This window comes from Vidua chalybeata, chromosome 13 (assembly GCF_026979565.1).
Source record: "Vidua chalybeata isolate OUT-0048 chromosome 13, bVidCha1 merged haplotype, whole genome shotgun sequence".
Classification (NCBI taxonomy): Eukaryota; Metazoa; Chordata; class Aves; order Passeriformes; family Viduidae; genus Vidua; species Vidua chalybeata.
The window spans coordinates 19,415,975-19,434,960 of record NC_071542.1 but is presented as its reverse complement, the minus strand read 5'-3'; the positions used below and the strand labels follow the sequence as shown (position 1 = coordinate 19,434,960).

General features: G+C 40.1%; 1 protein-coding gene and 1 long non-coding RNA gene across 18 annotated transcripts in view; both read right to left on the bottom strand.

Annotated features, from left to right (window-relative positions):
• IQCH (IQ motif containing H) overlaps window positions 1-18,986 on the bottom strand; it is a 55,497-nt gene that overhangs the window by 22,135 nt on the left and 14,376 nt on the right. For all 17 annotated transcript variants that reach the window (XM_053954846.1, XM_053954847.1, XM_053954853.1 and 14 more), the window contains 4 exons: window positions 15,592-15,675; window positions 13,378-13,553; window positions 9,977-10,249; window positions 5,348-5,539 (listed from right to left, as the gene is read on the bottom strand). In XM_053954846.1, the coding sequence (XP_053810821.1) occupies window positions 5,348-5,539; window positions 9,977-10,249; window positions 13,378-13,553; window positions 15,592-15,675 (725 nt within the window). The remainder of the gene's footprint in view (window positions 1-5,347; window positions 5,540-9,976; window positions 10,250-13,377; window positions 13,554-15,591; window positions 15,676-18,986) is intronic.
• Window positions 656-5,341, bottom strand: LOC128794706 (uncharacterized). The gene is made up of 3 exons (XR_008433236.1): window positions 5,249-5,341; window positions 778-843; window positions 656-671 (listed from the first exon to the last, which is right to left on the bottom strand). It is a non-coding gene; the product is annotated as an uncharacterized LOC128794706 (long non-coding RNA).

Below are 18,986 nucleotides of genomic sequence, written 5' to 3'. Positions count from 1 at the left end.
AAGTAACATTTAAACCTCCTTTTCCTCTGCCTTGTACAATAGACCTTGGCACCATTTCAACTGTTTACTCCGGTAATTAACAGCACTGATACCACAACAATTACAACTCCTACAATCTTAGCACAATAATGCTATGAATTAGTGAGAGCTAATGGCTGGAAGGTATAGTGGTTCCAGACTGAGATCTGTGCATTTCTCGAATAAAATAAAAGGTAGGAACAGCACGCTGGCGGTAGACAATGATTACCTAGTAATTAGTTTACACAAAGCTTCCTATTTAATGGCAAAACGCTGTAATTAACGCGTGACAGAAAATCAAAGGGTACTTTGTAAGCATATGAAAAATTAACACTGCAGGCCTATAGCTTTATGTACTGATTAGGAGCATATTAAATCAATAGGACACACAGCCCAACAGCTTGCAGAGCCCCTGCTTGTGGTTCAGGGATGATATTCTGGATTTCACCAAGCCCAGGGATACAATTCTGCTTTATTTCACCTCACATTTGCTCATCACATGCAGATAATCTTAATATACTGAGGATTGTTTGCAGGTGCAATGAATATTTCAATTATTTGGAATAATTGCTGTGCTCACACTAAGAAACCTCCAGCACTACTCCTTTCCATCATCGAGCTCTTCCTGAAGTCTTTGGGCTCCTTTTCTTTCCCTGTGAAGCATGATATCAGTTAGGTGCAATGCTAAAATGCTGGAAATGCATTTTCTGGGGATCTCTCAGAGTTTCTGGCCCTCTTCAGGCTGGAAAAATACCACACCTGCAATTCCCCGTGCACAGCTGGCTCCTTCCCTAAGAACCCCCTCCGTGGGCTTTAGGTGTTACACTAAGATCAATTAATAAAAAATCAGGAAAAAAGCAGTGTTAGGAAGCTCTGCTGTGTTCAAAGGGGGTCACAAAGGAGTGTGCTGGCAGTGGCAGGTTTCTGAAATTACATTTTTTGATGGGTTGGTTTTATCCTGATTTGTTTGCACACACACCCTCCTCTGAATTCCTGAACTCAGTGAAGAAATAAGACATGGAAATCTTGGTACATGGAATTCATCCAAGCAGGACACAATCTGCTCCCCACTATTCCAAAATTCATCTCTTACTTACGACAGGACTTTTAAAAGCTGACCAAAAAAAATGGTTCACTTAAAGGAACATCCAGCATTTTGCATTCCTATTTCCCAACAGCAACCATTGCAAAATCCTGCAAGCAGCATCCAAATCTTGTTTTAGGTGATTCAGACCAAAGGTTGTCCAGATTTGTCACCTGTTGAAAAGATTCTAATTTCCTCATTGCAAGAAATTAACTGTAAGGAAAAGAATTCTCCTGTTAGGAAAAGAAACAGAGACAAAATCCTCTGACTCAACTTGAGGAGTAAAACTCAAACAATTTTTCTAGCAAGGGCTGCCCAAGTGCATTAAATCCTTTTTTTTTTTCCCTATGACAGATATTTGATGGAGAGTTTTGAAATTGTGTTGTAGCTCTCACCAGTTTTTTAAGGGCTTATTCAGAGAGTATTTGTAGCTTGTTTTTCTGTCTTATTCTATGCCTGGATTTTCCCTTCTTTATCCCTTTCTTTTTGTCTCCAGCCTGATCTTTGTCATTTTCAGACTTGCTGCTAGATAAACTCACACCATGTTGTTGGTCCTGATGGTTAATTAAGTCACAGGGTAATAAAAGATAATTCTAAAATTAATTTCAGTAGTAATTTAATCTAGTGATTTACTACAAATCCATACTTATACAAGAGGATGGGACCCTGCAGTCCCGTGTATTTGTACAAAAGGGAGTTGTTAAAAGAAGAAAAAAGGCAATGCCAACAGGAAGGTGATGTTCTCTTTGCCCTAAAAGGGAAGAGCTCTGGGAGTCTGAGTCCTAAGAAAAAGGAAAATATGAAGACAGAGTGAGCATATCCATTTCTTGGATACTCTCCCAGCCTCCAAGAAGCCAGAATCCCTCTAAGCCAGAGATTGTGTCAGCAATAATGAGAATTTTCCATGAATTTAGAGTCTCCCAGCAAGGGTCCATAAAAGTTTGGGTGAGATTTTCCAGAATCTGAGCTGCTGACTTTGAGCAGGAGTGAGATGCCCAGCTATACCATATATTAATATGGATTATGGATATCTTTATCTAGATATTCCAAAAAATTACTCACTTATTCTTAGAGCAGCAAAACCACTATTTGTGCTATGCGTGGAGTGACTGAAACTTGAATTTGTACAGAAGACCTGCAGATGTTAAAAATTAATTTATTTGTTCCCTACAATCATCATTCACCCTACAAGATACAATTAATCTGATAAAGAGACTCAGTATTTATTCTTTTTTTTTTTTTGTGTACAACTAGGGCCAGCAACAGCAACAACCCTGGTGTTTTCCACACTGGAAGATGTCTCCAGAAACAACCCCACAAGTGCCAAATGTACAGCAGTTCTCTGGCTATGGAGCCATTGGATGAAATTCCTCTGCTGACAGACTTGGGCAGTGCACAGGGGGCTGATGGACTCAGAGACATTTTGCAGTTTATGAATTCAGCCCTTCCTGCAGTTGCAAATTAATTGTTCAGATAACTCAGAGGCTGCATTAAGTTAACAAGGTGAAAGCCATCCATAATCCTGCCGTGCGTTTGGGTCTGCCCCAGTGTTGTATTTGCAATGAGGAATCTAAAATCAGGCTCATTTTTAGCTGGAATAGATTTTTACACAGTTCAAACTCACCAAGTCCATTATTTTTAATCTGTTGCCTACTCCACGCCACTGAGGAAAATCTGGGTGGCGTGTCTTAAACTGCTATGCAAATGATGCTATTTGTAAGTATTACCATAATTTAGTGCTTACAGTCATGTTCTCATTTCTAATAATTCCACCAGAATGGAGAGGCTTTTCACTGTGCTCCTAGCCTGCAGGATAGTCTTTCATCAAGAAGCTGAATTTTGTAATAACCTGCCAGCATCCGTTTGTGTGTGGCAGTGACACGACGTCTTCATTATCAAAGGAACCAGGTCCCCACATTGCACCAGGACATGAAAGCACAAACTCCTGCTTTGATGTTTAAATGTGGATCATTACAATGGTGTTCCCTGACAAAGGAGTGTTTTAATCCTCTGCTCTGGGTGCTGAGGCTCGGGGAGGCTTCCAGCCCTTGTTTCAAAAGAGGGTAAACGTGGAAGGCAGGGAAATTGGAGCAAACGTTCAAGGTGCTCAACACAGCAAGTTCCACACTTCAGAATCACAGAAAGGTTTGGATTGGGAGGGATTTTCAGGATCATCCTGATGCCTCAGATTTGAGCTCTTCTATTTTTCACATTCTCTGCTGCTTTAGTGTGAGGGTCTGGGCTCCATATCAGGGGATGGAGAGCTCTGTGCACAGAGCAGGGAGACAAAACAATTCCTGCTCCAGCTGGGCACCAAGGACAAATGATCCAAAGCTCAGGCCCAGGAGCACAAACAGCGTGGGCTGGAGAGAGAAAAACAAGCAGGATGGGAGTGCCTGGGCTAAAGCTGGAATGGGACAATGAACTGCAAGGTGCAAATGGAGCAGAGCTGATCCCAGTGAGAGCCCCCGGGAGCGCTCGTGCATTTTGGGACCATTTTGGTTCATCCTGGGGCAGCCCTGGCTGGGCTCTGGTGCTGCCCAAGGTGGATCCATGGAGGAGATCCTTTAATAAATCCCTGCTTTATTCTGTGACTCTGCCCAGCCTCTGTTCTAGGCCAGCCTTGACAAGGCCTCAATCCCATCCCATCACCTTCCACCATCCCAGGCTGCTCCAAGCCCTGTCCAGCCTGGGACACTGCCAGGGATCAGGAACCCAGAGCTTCTCTGGAGAACACTTTGCCAAAGGCCACGTCAGCATTGGCCTGGATTTGTCTGCTGACTCTGGGAAATGAGATCAAGTTCATTATTCCATGTTTATTTCCCAACTTCTAGCATGTGTTTGCATTTAAGGGTTTCTCACTTGGTTGTATCCAAGCTCGAGGTAAATGGAATAAAAAGGAAAACCAAAGGAAGTCAGGGCTCACTGTGGCCTTCATGCAGAAGCACTTAGGGAAAGAATTTAAAAGGGAATGCCACTGAAATCAGGGATAGAACTGGAGCTGCTGACTCCTGGTTGTGTCCTGACTCAGGTGCTGGGAGCAGGACCTGGATACATCCTGAGCTTTGTGTCCCACTGGGCTGGACTTTCAGGGCTCTGCTTCATCCTGCCTGACTTGCAGATCAGAGGAATTACCCCTTCAGCTTTCTATCAGGAACTCTGTTTTATAATGTGGAATTATTTTTTATCTGTCAAATGCAGCAGAACCGTAATCAGCCCGATTTGAAACTTTAATATACAATATAATTCAATCAACCCCAAATTTCAAACCCCTTTTGATTGAATTAAAAAAATTAAAGAGGAGCTATAATGAGTAGTTTATGTAAATTAAACAATTTTTCTGGATACATTCCTTCTGGCTTTAAAACCATTACATTAGGAATGAATTTGGCAAGATATACAGAAATATCAAATGCTTATTGAAATTAACACATTTAAATACCAATGAATATTTAAGCTACAAATGGTTCTTGGAATACCAGAATAATGAAGTGTGGTTTCATATGGATTTTTCTGCAGTTAAAATGTATCATCTTCCAGCCTCTCAATCCTGGGGATTCTCAGGAATCCAGGAGCGCCTGAGTTCATGCTCTAATGTTTCCCTTAGTTAGATTTTTATAGATGGATCTCCTTACCTGAACACCCCTGGCAATAAAAGTTGCAGGAGTTTAATGATCACCAAAACCTACAAGTGTTGCCTCATACAGGTTTAAAAGTTATTAATGAGGCAAAACATCCAGGAAAAATAACCCACAGAAAACCAGCTGAAAAAGCAATCAGTTTGTATGATTTCAAAGTAGTGATTTCAAATTCAGCTACTTTAATCCCAATCCCAATTAATCTTTGTTTCAATAATTCCAAATTTCTCTGGAAAGAATTCCAATTTTCTATGGAGATCAGGCTGTGCTGCCTATAAACTTTCCTTTATATGTCCTCACTTTTGCTAAAAACATATATAACATTTATACAAAAAAAAAAAGTATAAACCCTGCCCATTATTGCATAGGAAGTGCTACAACACAAGTCCTTCCACAGTTGGCTGCCAGGCATTCCTTCATATTTTGGAATATTTTGGAATATTTCCCTGTTTTATTTGAATTAGTGCTGCTTTGTGAAGCCAGGCTGGGCTGTGACATCAACATTTACCTTCAAATGAAAGCTCAGGGAAGAGATTTACAGCGAGGAGGGACCTCAGGGAACATTAAAGAGCCAAGACAAGGCAGAAGATGCAGTTTTGCTACTCACACGAGCCTGGCTCTCACTCCACGCCTCGGGGCCGTGTCCCTGCCGTTCCCTCTGGAGCCAGGGGTAGCATTCCAGGTGGGAAATGACATCACAGAAGGCAGTGCCATCCCCTCCACGCTCATCATCCACCTTGAAGAGCCAGCGCTGCACCTCCAAATTGTCCAGGATGAGCTGGCTGAGAGCACGGAGCAGCTGCAGAGCAGGGACACAAAACCCTTCACACTGGGACAGCACCAACACGCTCCTCACACTTCCAGCTCCCAAGTATTGATTTGGGACGTTTATTAACATTTATTTTACCTAAATACGTGTTGGAAATGGATTTGTAGGGAGTTCTCAAAGCCTGACAGCACCAACACGCTCCTCACACTTCCAGCTCCCAAGTATTGGTTTGGGACATTTATTAACATTTATTTTACCTAAATACTTGTGGGAAATGGATTTGTAGGGAGTTCTCAAAGCCTGACAGCACCAACACGCTCCTCACACTTCCAGCTCCCAAGTATTGGTTTGGGACGTTTATTAACATTTATTTTACCTAAATACGTGTGGGAAATGGATTTGTAGGGAGTTCTCAAAGCCTGACAGCACCAACACGCTCCTCACACTTCCAGCTCCCAAGTACTGATTTGGGACGTTTATTAACATTTATTTTACCTAAATATTTGTGGGAAATGGATTTGTAGGGAGTTCTCAAAGCCTGACAGAAGGCTCACACACTGTGATGACTTAGTTAGATGGCTTATTTGAAATATAGAGTTTTGCACCTGGGCTGAAGGAGCTTTACAAAATAAGTTTATATACACTGGTTCTTACAGTGAAATGTTAGTGATGATGCTCTGTGTACCTCACTGTGCACAGCAATCGATGGACAAAGCCATCAAAGAAGTTTTTTTCTGTTCAAGACAGAGGGGGAAATGTGGGAAATGGATTTGAAGAGAGTTCTCAAAGCCTGACAGAAGACACATAGTGTGCATCTGTATGCAAACCTTGAGAGAAGAAATGCTGATTTAAAATGCCATGGAAGGGCACAGACATTGCTGAGAGAGAAATGGAACTACAAACAAGTTTCAAAGGATGGCCTTACAAATAAAACTAGATATTTTAGAGAACTAGAACTATGAAAGGTGCATTGTAGTGGGACCCACAAAGGGTAATTTTAGAGGATTGGCTTTAAGGCACTTAGAGCATGGTGTGGCTAAAGCTGATAGACCAAGAAACACTTATAATGTAATTAGGAAACAGTTAACTTCTGATTGTGGTGGTGTGAATTATAACATCTGTATTGCCTCACCCTTCTCAGGAGACTGAAAATGGAATAAAAGTTTTTAAACACCTCTCAGCTGCCCCATGTCTGGGTCAGGAAAGGGCACAATCCAAAACCAGGGTCCATTTTCTCAGAGGTGTTTGCGTGGTTACAGCTGTTGGGTATGGACTCAAAGCAGCCTTTGAAGACTCCGTGGCCTTCATCCCTGTTTTCTGCACGGAGGAATTTGCCTGCCCAGGTGTTGTTTTTTTGTTTTTGTCTGAGGTTCTGGATCACCAGAAGTGCTCCATAAACGTTTGTGGCAGGGAACAACGCGGGATGGACGATGCTATTTGCAAAAATGTGCCAGGGTAACACCAGCCAAAACAGCTGGGAAATTTTCCTACTGGAGAGTGCATTCCATGGTTATAAATGCACGGAGGAGGTACCAGGCAGGCTTTATAAAAATGCTAATTATTTATTTGTGTATGTACACAGATTTAAATGGCTTTCAAATGCCTTTTGCCCAGCTGGTGCAGGATGCAATTAGCTTCTTAGAAACTGCAAATGACTTTGAACCTGGTAAAAGTATTCTCAGATCTTGTTGCATTGGCTGGAGTCTTCTACATTTTACAGAGTAATTTGAGGGATTTTTGTTTCTTTTTTTTTTTTAAAGATTGACCTAAAATACAATTACATGTGTTCCATTTGTGGCTTTTGAGAATCACATAAATGTGTTTTTCTTGAGGGCTCCCCCTACAATAATGAAAAGGATCAATAATCCTGTAAGGACTGTACCAATCACAAAGAATTATGGGCTATCTTTAAGTGAAAATTGAATTGTGCTTTACCATGGTGTCACCTCACTTTGATTATTTAACCTAAAATGTCAATATTTCATACAAGCAAACAACAGAAGGAGAAATTCCATAACCCTGCAGGATGAACCAGAAGTATTGTTAAATAATTTACGTGAATCAAATAAATCAAACAGCTGTTTTGCAGGTCATTGATCATATATTTATTTCATCTACTGGAGAAGTTGCAATGGATTTGTGTAGCTTAGACTGTTCAGTGCTAAAGGTGATTAATAAAAACTAAAGCAATGTGAAAAGCCTCTTGAAGAAGCAGAAGCACCTACAAAAAAACCTTAGCAATGATTATTTTCCTGGATGAGAAGTAACACCACCATAAAAATGTTGGTTTTTTTTTTTTTAAATAAATACTTAGACATATCATTGTAAAGTGCAAAATCACTGAGGAACTGGCTGCAAAATACACATGCAAAATGAAAGTACAGAAACCTCTTGTGCCTCGTAATTTCAGTTCAGTAGGGGTTTGTTATTTTCCTCCTGGTCCTGCCAACAAGAGAGATGAATTTAGCCATGACAGGCTGGGTACAAAGTGAAACTGCAAAGATGCTCAGTGAACCTCAGTGGGGACAGGCTGATGGAAAGGGAGATTTCTTCCCCTTAGAACAAGCATTTTTGGAAAAAGTGCATCTTCAGTCACTGGTAAAATGGATTCATTTCATGACTTCACCCATGGGGCACCAGCACAAACTGTCTCAAATATTGGACCAAACACTTTTATATCCTCAAGGCCATGAAGAACCCCAGAGTAATTGTGTTTCCTTCCTGCCTTGGGCACAAACTGCATTTAATTGAGCCAAAAAAAGGACCCAACCTCACCCAAGACGTGATCAAACCCACGAGAGTTTGGGAGTTACTACTGGAAAAAATAGTTGGGAGTTAATATTAAAAAAATAACCCAACATCCAGAAAAAAAAAACCTGCTATGACTGTCAAAGTTCAGTTAAAAAAAAAAAAAAAAAAGCAAAACCAGCAATAGGGCTTCAAGCAAAGCCCCTAAATGTGCCACAAAGTTTGCTAAAAATCAAATCCCAGCCAAGCAACTGCAGGTTTAATAATTACAATAGAAAACTATTGTTCATTGATAAAAAAGGGAAAGAAAAATAGCAAAACCAGCAATAGGGCTTCAGTTTGCTAAAAATTAAATCCCAGTCAAGCAACTGTGAGTTTAATATTTACAATATAAAACTACTGTTCATTGATAAAAAAAGGAAAAAAAAACCCAACAATAAAAAAACAAAAACAGCAACAGGGCTTCAAGCAAAGCCCCTAAATGTGCCACAAAGTTTGCTAAAAATCAAATCCCAGCCAGGACACTGTAGGTTTAATATTTACAATATAAAACTTGTTCATTGATAAAAAAAGGAGAAAAAAATAGCAAAACCAGCAATAGGGCTTCAGTTTGCTAAAAATTAAATCCCAGTCGAGCAACTGTGGGTTTAATATTTACAATATAAAACTATTGTTCATTGATAAAAAAGGAAAAAAAAAAACCAACAATAAAAAAACCAAAAACAGCAATAGGGCTTCAAGCAAAGCCCCTAAATGTGCCACAAAGTTTGTTAAAAATTAAATCCCAGTCGAGCAACTGTGGGTTTAATATTTACAATAGAAAACTATTGTTCATTGATAAAAAAGGGAAAAAAAAAAAAAAAACCAACAATAAAAAAACCAAAAACAGCAATAGGGCTTCAAGCAAAGCCCCTAAATGTGCCACAAAGTTTGCTAAAAATCAAATCCCAGCCAAGCAACTGCAGGTTTAATAATTACAATAGAAAACTATTGCTCATTGATAAAAAAAGAAAAAAAAAAACAAAAACAGCAATAGGGCTTCATTTTGCTAAAAATTAAATCCCAGTCGAGCAACTGTGAGTTTAATATTTACAATATAAAACTACTGTTCATTGATAAAAAAAGGAAAAAAAAACCCAACAATAAAAAAACAAAAACAGCAACAGGGCTTCAAGCAAAGCCCCTAAATGTGCCACAAAGTTTGCTAAAAATCAAATCCCAGCCAGGACACTGTAGGTTTAATATTTACAATATAAAACTTGTTCATTGATAAAAAAAGGAGAAAAAAATAGCAAAACCAGCAATAGGGCTTCAGTTTGCTAAAAATTAAATCCCAGTCAAGCAACTGTGGGTTTAATATTTACAATATAAAACTATTGTTCATTGATAAAAAAGGGAAAGAAAAATAGCAAAAACAGCAATAGGGCTTCAGTTTGCTAAAAATTAAATCCCAGCCGAGCAACTGTGGGTTTAATATTTACAATATAAAACTACTGTTCATTGATAAAAAAAAGGAAAAAAAAAACAACAATAAAAAACCAAAAACAGCAACAGGGCTTCAAGCAAAGCCCCTAAATGTGGCACAAAGTTTGCTAAGAATCAAATCCCAGCCAGGACACTGTAGGTTTAATATTTACAATATTAAAACTTTTGCTCACTGATGAGGGTCTCCTCAGTGGAGTCCTTGGAATGACCCAAATCCTCCCCCCAGCAGCTCACCTGCTCCGTGCTGTGGATGTCCCACTCTCCAGGAGGGGTTGGCACCCCAGCACTGGCAAAGATTCTCTTGCTGCCAGACTTGGTGCTGTAGAGCTGAGCCACGGCTGGCTCTGAGCCCAAGAGTGGCACCTGGAGCTGGTCAGCCACGGCCAAATCATCCAGGTGGGGAACACCCCCAACCATGTAGGCATCCCTGCCCTGGAGCAGAACCTGGAGCCTCTGCAGTGTCCTGGGGCTGTACTTGAGCACAGTGGCCAGGCACATGTGATGCCCCTGGAAAAAAAAGAACATTTATTTTTATGAAAAGTGTTTTTTTGGTGGTTTTTTTTTTTTTTTTTTTTTTGGTTTTTTTTTTTTTTTTTTTTCTCCCCCTAATTCCTAATGTTGCCCACAATAAATACATTATTAATAGCAGGCTGGGTTATGACCTATCCTGTAGCTTAGCAGTTTAAATTGATAAAAGCTGTTGGGGTGAGGCTCCATAATCGTGCACATCTTTAGTGGGTTGGAAATGGCCTCGTTGGGAATAGAACTAATTACTACACATCTGTATTTATTTGATCCGTGTGGAATTATCCTTCTGTCAGGCACAGAGGCTGCTGGCCTTTGTATAATAGTGATTCATCTCAGCAACACTCCTGGCATGGTTTAACTCCAGAGCTCCTAAAAATCAATAAAAAAAATGAAGAATCCCCCCCTCCCTGTAGCAGGGAATGTGTTTCACACACAGTTCAGTGGTATTTGAAGTGATTCTCTGAGAATAAAACACTTTGATTTACAAAAGCGTTCAGTGCTTACATTAAATTACTGGGGATGCACATTTCCATTTCACAGGAGCTCTGATTGCTGATCTAAAGGACCACTTAAGGAGAGGGGAGCAGTTTTGTGGTAGTTTTGTTTTGTTTTTTTTTTTTTTGCTTAAAATACAAGGGTTCCAACTTTTTGGAAGGAATTTCTCATTTCTTCCCAAAAAAAGATCTAATGCTGAATAAGCAGCTAATGACATATCCTATAAGCTCTGAATTTAAATTAAGAGTATCACTCATGGCTGGTGAAACCTCAAAAATGTTTTAAACAACATATCCCATGCATGGCCTGCATGTATTCCAATTCTTTTCCCAAAATATACTGAGGATGAGACAGGGATGAAGAAACTGCACAAGAGAAATCCAATAAAATAAATTGTCATGAACAAATCATAATCCCAACAAGGAGAAAATCATCTTCCTATTGAGATTTCATCTCATTTAGCCCTCAGGAATTTTCAGGCTAATGTAAATCCTGGATTTGCCAGGGATCTCTAGCACTGAAGAACACAGAGTATTTTCCTTCCAAGTCCTGGATGTTCATTGCCAGGCACTGAGGTAGAAATCCTGATTTCATTGCTTGGATAGGGAGGATGATGCTGGAAAAGAACACAAGGAATTCCCTTCTGTCAGTCCCTTGGTGCTTCCTCACACCAAACACAGCTCCAGAAAGTGCCCAGATCTGTCTGTGAAGAAGTTGGGCACACTGCAAGGACAGCAGGAAGGGACACTCCCCAAAGCTCCAGCAGAAAAAAAGAGAATTACAGAGGTTTAAGGATGAAAAAGAACAGCAAACAAGTTACCTGGAGCCCTTTTGGTTCTAAAGCCAAGACGTTTCAAGCTCTGATCCATGGATTCCCTTTACCTGAGCACTGGCCCAAAGCAGGGAGCTGGCCCATCCCAGAGTTCTGCATGCAGGGAACAGGATCCATGCCCAGCCTGGGGCCACAGTGGGGTTGTAGGGAGGAGATTTGCTTTGTGACCCTCAATAATGGATTTTACACTTAATTAAGGAGGTCAGGCTGTAAAAGCTGCTTCATTCCTGCTTTTTTGAGAGTGCTGGAGCTGCCAGGGTACATGGGAGTGGGAGGGAGAGCAGGGATTCCAGCAGGAACAGGGCACGTGGGATTAAGCAAAGTTCTTGGCTCTCAAACCTTTGATTTCTGTTTTGTTTTCAGCTTCCCAAGATCCCAGATCTGACCTTGGCATCAGGATCACCAGGAGAGCAAAGCTGCCTCCAGTTGGACACCCCTCAAGTGCAGGATCAGGACCAGCTGTGCCTTTTCCACACATTTTCCTTCCATCCACTTCCACCAAAACAGCTGGGAAAACGTGCAAGGCTGATTTGTGCCTCTGGAACTGCTAAAAGGAGCTTGAAGTGCCCTTCAAGCCACACTTTCATTGATTGGGAATAAATTTCGATCCATTAGATGCAATAAAAGCTTTTTATTCAATAACCCAGGAGAAAGATCCTTTAAAAGAACTTAGAAAGCTCAAAGCCTTACACAGCCCAAACTGGCACTGAAGCCAAGGGATCCAGGAGCAGTTCAGAGCAGATTCCTCTCCACACAGAGGATGCATTCATTAAAAATGTTAATTAGTATATGGTAAAGAACACATGTTAAATGAAAACAAGGTGGATTTTGCACCTTAGCAGGTGAATGGCACTAAAGAGCCATGGGTTACCTCAACCTGGTTCACCTAAAATCTGGTGGTGCCCATTCTCCTGGCAGATTTTGGCATTAATTCATAGCTGGGAGTTACTATTGGAAAAAGAACCCAGCATCCAGAGAAAAAAACCTGCTATGACTGTCAAAGTGCAATTTAAAAAGGAAAAACAAAAATAGCAAAACCAGCAGCAGGGCTTCAAGCAAAGCCCCTAAATGTGCCACAGAGTTTGCTAAAAATCAAATCCCAGCCAAGACACTGTAGGTTTAATATTTAGAATATAAAACTATTATTCACTGTGAAGTCTCCACTGCACTGCAGCATTTTCAGAAGCACTGTACACACTGTACATTAATTAGAACATGTTTTAGCACATGGATTTAGCACATTGGTTTGGAACCAGTATTTCTCTATTATTAATTATTATTCTGGAACTATCACTTTTGTATTATTTGAGCTCGTATTTATGTATTATTCTGATCTGTCTGAAACTCAGATTTCTGTATTATTACCTAACTTTGTTTAAGCCTTGTTCTTTAAGGAACTCTGCACTGGATTTAATTGCAAGAGCCACTGCAAACACAGGAATGATTGAATGCTGGGCTAGCCAGAGCTAAAGTTTGAGTAATAAGAATGGTTTATTGCTATGATTTGCTTAGAGATATAAATCTGTCAAGTTCCCAGTCCCAAGCACAGAGTCAGAAGGGACAAGAGCCTACAAATAGCCAATCTAGGACTATCTCAAGCAAGTCTATAAACCTAAACCAGGATATTTATTTCCAATGCTCTAACTAGTAGTCTAATCAGTAAAGCCTTTAAACTTGCAATAATATTTCACTGATGTGTACCAGAGCGTTGCAAGTTATAAAATTTCCAATTTAATTTTACTGCATCCCTCAAGCTGTAGCAATTAGAAGACAAACTCACAGGGAAGCTGTTTATAGCTTCAGGGGTGAGAATTTTGAACCTGTCCTGCAGGTCAGCCATGTCCTCGGGGCTCCCAGATCTAACAGCTGCCTGCAGACCCAGGAGTTTATTGTAATACTGCAGCAACTCCTCACTCAGAGCAAGGGGGCAGATGTAGATGACGTCCACGTTGGCATCTGAAACAAAGGGGCACAGTGCTCACTGCTGGGAGAAAGGCACAACACTCCCCAACAGCAACCCCAGCATCCCCAACCCTCTGCTCACCAACAGCTCTCCTCAAAAAGCACTGCAAATAAAGAAAAAGGAGGTTTAGTTCCCGAATCTTAAGGGCTTTATGCTGTGCTTCAGCATTTCTCTGAAGACAGGGCAGTGACCCAAAGGAAGAGCTGCTTCCTGGGATTCAATGTGCAGAACGTTTGGGGCAGGGTTTGGGAAGTGGGGCAGGGGGGTTTGTGAGCCCGACTCCCATAAACATCAATGGGAATTGAACTGCCTTAAAAATATATCCCATTAATGCCAGTACGTTATAAAACTGAGCCATTCAGTTGAGAAAGCTGAGGAAATTGCAATTTTCTACGCTGCCTGGATTTTCCATGGGCTGATCCTACTCCTGTGCTGCCCACACAAAAGCTCAGGGTGGGGTATCATTAATAACCATTGCTGGGCATGGCAGTGTGCAGGGCAGCACGGTGTGGAAATCTGCTTTTCCTCATGGAAAACAGCTTGGGCTGAAGGGCTGTGTCCACACAGAAGGAAAATCTGAAATACAGGCAGATTGGGAACATTTTAACCACTCTGTTCTGCTAAAATATTAATGGTAATAGATGAGCTAATGAATTAATGGGCCTTGAGGCATCAATAGGCAAAGAGCACTCCAAGATTTTGATCCAAATCAGTGGGAAGCCTTGCATTGTTTTATTGTGCACAAGTGCCAGGGATAACTGCTATTCCATGGAACAACTGCAGCAAAGCAAGGACTGGACAAGGAAACCCTGAGCCAAATGCTGGAAAGTGAATAAGAGATCCCATTGCTTGATTTTGTTTTGCCAGAGCTGCAGGGAAAAAAAAAATCTACATTTAAAAAGTGAGGCCAGAACTCACCTGAGGCATTAAAGTACCACAGAGCCCACAAGCAGAGTCTTTGTATAATTATTTACCAGAAAACTTTTAAAAATAACTAATAGAAGAGTTCAGCACCATTCACCAGTCAATACTCAAGTATTTGGGGAATACTCAAGTGAGTTTGGGGAATAAAAAGCTGCAGCTTATATTTAAACACTTTACTGCTGTAGCACTGTCCCATAAATAGAGATAAAGTCTCCTCAGGACACCGTGGGGCTCCAGGGACAGCTTAACTCACAGGAGGTCACAGCCAGCAAGGAAATCCTCTGCTTTTCCAAAGAAAAACCAAACCAAAATGGCAAATCTCAGTGCTCCTCTGCCAGCACAGGTAAAGCACGTGATCCAGTCCATAATTTACTTAGTATTTCACTAGTTTGTCTCTTCCTTGTGGTATATTTTACAGCAGAACCAATTTTCATGTTCAGAAATCAGAAAAAAAAAGATCTGTTTAATGTGTGACTTTGTCCCTTTAAGTTTCTATCATTTAGCAGCCAAAAAAAAAAAAAAGAAAAAGATAAAACAATACAGTGGAAAAAACCAGTATTAGTGCCTAGATAATATATAAAGGCAATTACATTATTATTTTAGGCAACTGTAAATTTCTGGATCTAATATATTTTTGTTCCAAACTTACTAAATGGCATTTATAAAATAATCATGATCCTGAAATATACATGAATCATGTAAAATATGTCCTTCCAGGAAGCCAGTGAAGTTGGTCACTGCTAAATAATACCCTTCCCTGCTTTGCTTAAAAGAAGCCCGTCAGGGAAAAAAAAAAAAAAATCTTTTAAATAGATGCCTTTTGCCTCATTTGCTGATTTAAAAGGAAAAACAAATGGGTTTAAATAAGGCTTGCTCTTTTGCAGCACATCTTTGAGTGAGCTCCCTCGTTTTGGAGAGCACTGAACACTCTGTGGGGCTGAGCAGCTCACAGGATTTTTTATGGATAACATGGCCAGGAAATGCCACAATTCCTTCTCAGCTTCTCCGTGCTCTATATTTAATATTAATACCAAAATAAAGTCCTTGAGTGGTTTTGTTGCAGTGCCAGCTGGGGGGATAATGAGAAAGCAGGAGCTGATCACATACCCAGGATGTCACAGAGCCTCCCCATCTGCAGGTTCTGCTGGAGAGCAAGGTCAGGGATGTGCTCACGGATGTGCTGGGAATATCCTGGAAAACAAGGAAAGCCCCCCTCAAACTGCAGTCAGAAAAACCCTGGTACAGATTTGGAAAAAAAAAAAAAAAAATCAGATTTCTGGATTCAAAAAAGCTGAAAAAACCCCCTTATTTCAAATCTCACAGCACTCATCGCAGCATTTTTCTGAATTTGCTTTTATTACTGATGTAACTTCATGTTTTTCTCTCATTTTAAATACAGACCTGAATGTTACAGCCCTACAGAGTTTTCTAATTTAACCGTGCAGAGCATTTTGCTGGGAGTCTTTCATGTTGCTGGATAATTTTTTTTTTTTTTTTTTTTTTTGTAAACACTGGGGGAGGGGGAAAAAAAAAAAATGACACCATCATTAAGCAAGAATCCTGGTAATTTTGTCCTTCACACAGATAAAAGGCACCAAAGGCACTTCATTAAGGAGATGTCTCAGTGCTACCTGCTCACTTTGTTGCAGAGGAAAGGTGAGTGACAGCCTGTCTGAGCCTGGATTATCTCTTTGCAGGTCACAATTCCAGCTGATTCCATGCTCACGTTCAAAAAGACTGCAGGAAATGACAGCAGCACTGTAACTATAATTTTTTAAGGCTGTAATTTTCAAATTGGTGGAATTCCAAAGGAATTGTGGTGCCTGTGCAAACAGCCACAGCTCCACTGGCAGTCACCACCAGGAATATTAATTGTTTAAGCCATCAGGATTAATCCCAGTTTTCAGTGTTTGGCATAAAAATGTGACTGATCCAGGAACAAGATCCTTACATTTCCATGTATCTGCACATGGAAAACCATCAGAAACTCAGGGAAAACTTAATTTGGCTAAAATCTGCTCAGTGTTTCAGTGCTTTCATGTAGAAAACAGCAAAGTGGATATTTCAGCCTAATTACAAAGACAATTACTACAAGTGATCAGCATTCTAAGGTGCTGTGGCAATTGCACACAGAACATGAGAAAATACAGAGAAATTTAAATTACCAGTTTAATTTTTGGTCATTTCTTATCAAACTTACATGCTGCAGTCAGCACAGTGGTACCAGACACTTGGAGAACTCATCTAAGTAAAAAAAATTGATTTTTTTTTTTTTTTTACTCCTCTAGTATTAAGCTACAGTAATTAGAAAAAGGCTTGCTCTGAGTATTTAAACTTTAGTCTTGAGGCTTCATTTTGTTCTCTCACCCAATTTTAAGGCACTAAAAATGCTGCCTAATATTTTCAAGCCATTTAAAAGTCAGCCTCAAAATGCAGCTGATTTTCTTACCCTGAAAACATTGGGTTTTAAGAACTAGGCCAAAAAATAACATGCAAATATCACCTGGAAACCCAGGAATTATTTGAAAGCAATAACAAAGTTAAAATTTGTATTTTGCTCAGGCTCTGCAGAGGCAGTGCTGTAGCACTGTACTTTTCACAGTGAGGTTAATAAAACATATTACGTGACAATAAATTAACTTCCACTGGCATGACCCCATTAGATTTAATGAGGAATATTCACTGCTGGTGAATCCTTGCCCTCCCACTGCACAGGATGAAGCACATTCCTCCTGACCCACCTTGAACATTCCACACTCCACGACTGGACACCTGATAAAGCTGATTAAAGGGTTAATATTGCTCTTCTTCCAGTTTAAACAAAAGCCAGGCCAAATAAATTCAATATATTGTGATCGCAGGCTGCATGTTCCGTGTGCCATCAGTTCTGGTTCCTGATCCAGCCTCCAGGCTGGGCAAGAAATTCCAAATGGTGGCTGGAATTTGGGATGTGGACAAAGGAACACTTGGGAATGGGATTGGGTTTGGCATTCATGACTCCAGAGTGCAGGGAGAAGTGCTAAAATAAGAGGAATTCATTAATTCCCCTTTCAACCTCAGCCATGACCCTTTAATTGACATTTCCTTAATAAATGCTGCTCATCTCCAAGTGGCTTCTCCCAACAAAGAATCCTCAAAGGGTCCTTGGAGAACAGAACAGCAGAGAGGGGGACAGGACACAGAGGTTCATGGGCAGGATCTGAAGGGGAAGGAGGAAAACGAGCTGGGATCCCTCACCCTGTGCTCCCCAGGACCTGGGACAGCTCTAGGAAATAACAGCCAAGGTTTCGTAAATAAAACTGCATTTTTCTCTCTGTGTTTGGCACACATTTGTGGCAGTAAACCTGATTTAAAGGTTCAAATTCATTTCTCCTCACTCTGCCTGACAGCAATCTTTAAACACTGGATTCTGCTTGGGTTTTTTTTTTAGCTATCCTGGAAATCCCAAGTTTTTGTTTGGGCGAAATAAATGGAACCATTTGCTCCTCCCAGCAGTGCAATTGAAGCCCTTCACCATCCCTTTGCCTGGATTATTTCCAGAAACTTGACATGAATCTGAAACTGTTGTGAAATGAGAAATTCACCCTTCCTGGCTCTATCACCATTCCTTGGAATTCCACCTGCAAGGGAAGAAAAATCAGACTCTGGCTTGTCCCAAATGTTGAAATCAAGGACACTGAGCAGAGAATTTCAGGTTTTATTTCTGATTTACAAAACTGAACAGAGAAATCACTGAGTCTCATCAAACTTTGGTGTCTTCTTGTTTATCTGCTCTGTCCCAGGTTTTGTAGCTTAAATTTTTTTTTATGGTAGCAAAAGGCAGTAAAAAATAAAAATACTGCTGAAATCAGCTGGAATTTTGCATATTTAGTCCTTTTTGACTGAGCAAAATGTTTGTTGTTTAAATTTTCCAGCTTCCTCCAAGTCTACTTCAATAATTCTTAATTTTAAGTTATCAAATGTGCAGAAGCAGAATAATTAAACATTAAAAATTTTTTACTGTTAGATTTTAAATGTATTTTGTGTAGGCATTTTAGGTTTTCACCTTTTAAAATTTTAAATATCAGCTGTTCTTAAAATTAGATCAACTCAAAATTGCTCAATGTTAAGAATTTTTTGTTGCTGTTTCCCAAAATCAGTCTAAACTTTTCAAAAGAAGGAAAAAAAAACCCAAATATTTCCATTATATCTTAATAAGCTTCTCATGATTTAATCCATGGAAAACCCCTATGGAACACTGGAAATATCCAGATATAGCTGCATTTAATAAAAACAAGCAGGAATAACTTTTCCAAACAGCACTTTCAAATCCCTCTTTTAAAGGGAATAATTTATATTTTTAAAATATTTTAACCTACTTATATAGGTTTTCTAATTTTCTAAAAAAACCACCTGCACTCAAATTATCTTTCTTACTTTTTTCTTCCTTTTTAAGGGGGAGATTCCACTCAAAACCTACATCTCCAAATTCCTGTATTTACAGCACAAGGCTGTGTAAAATC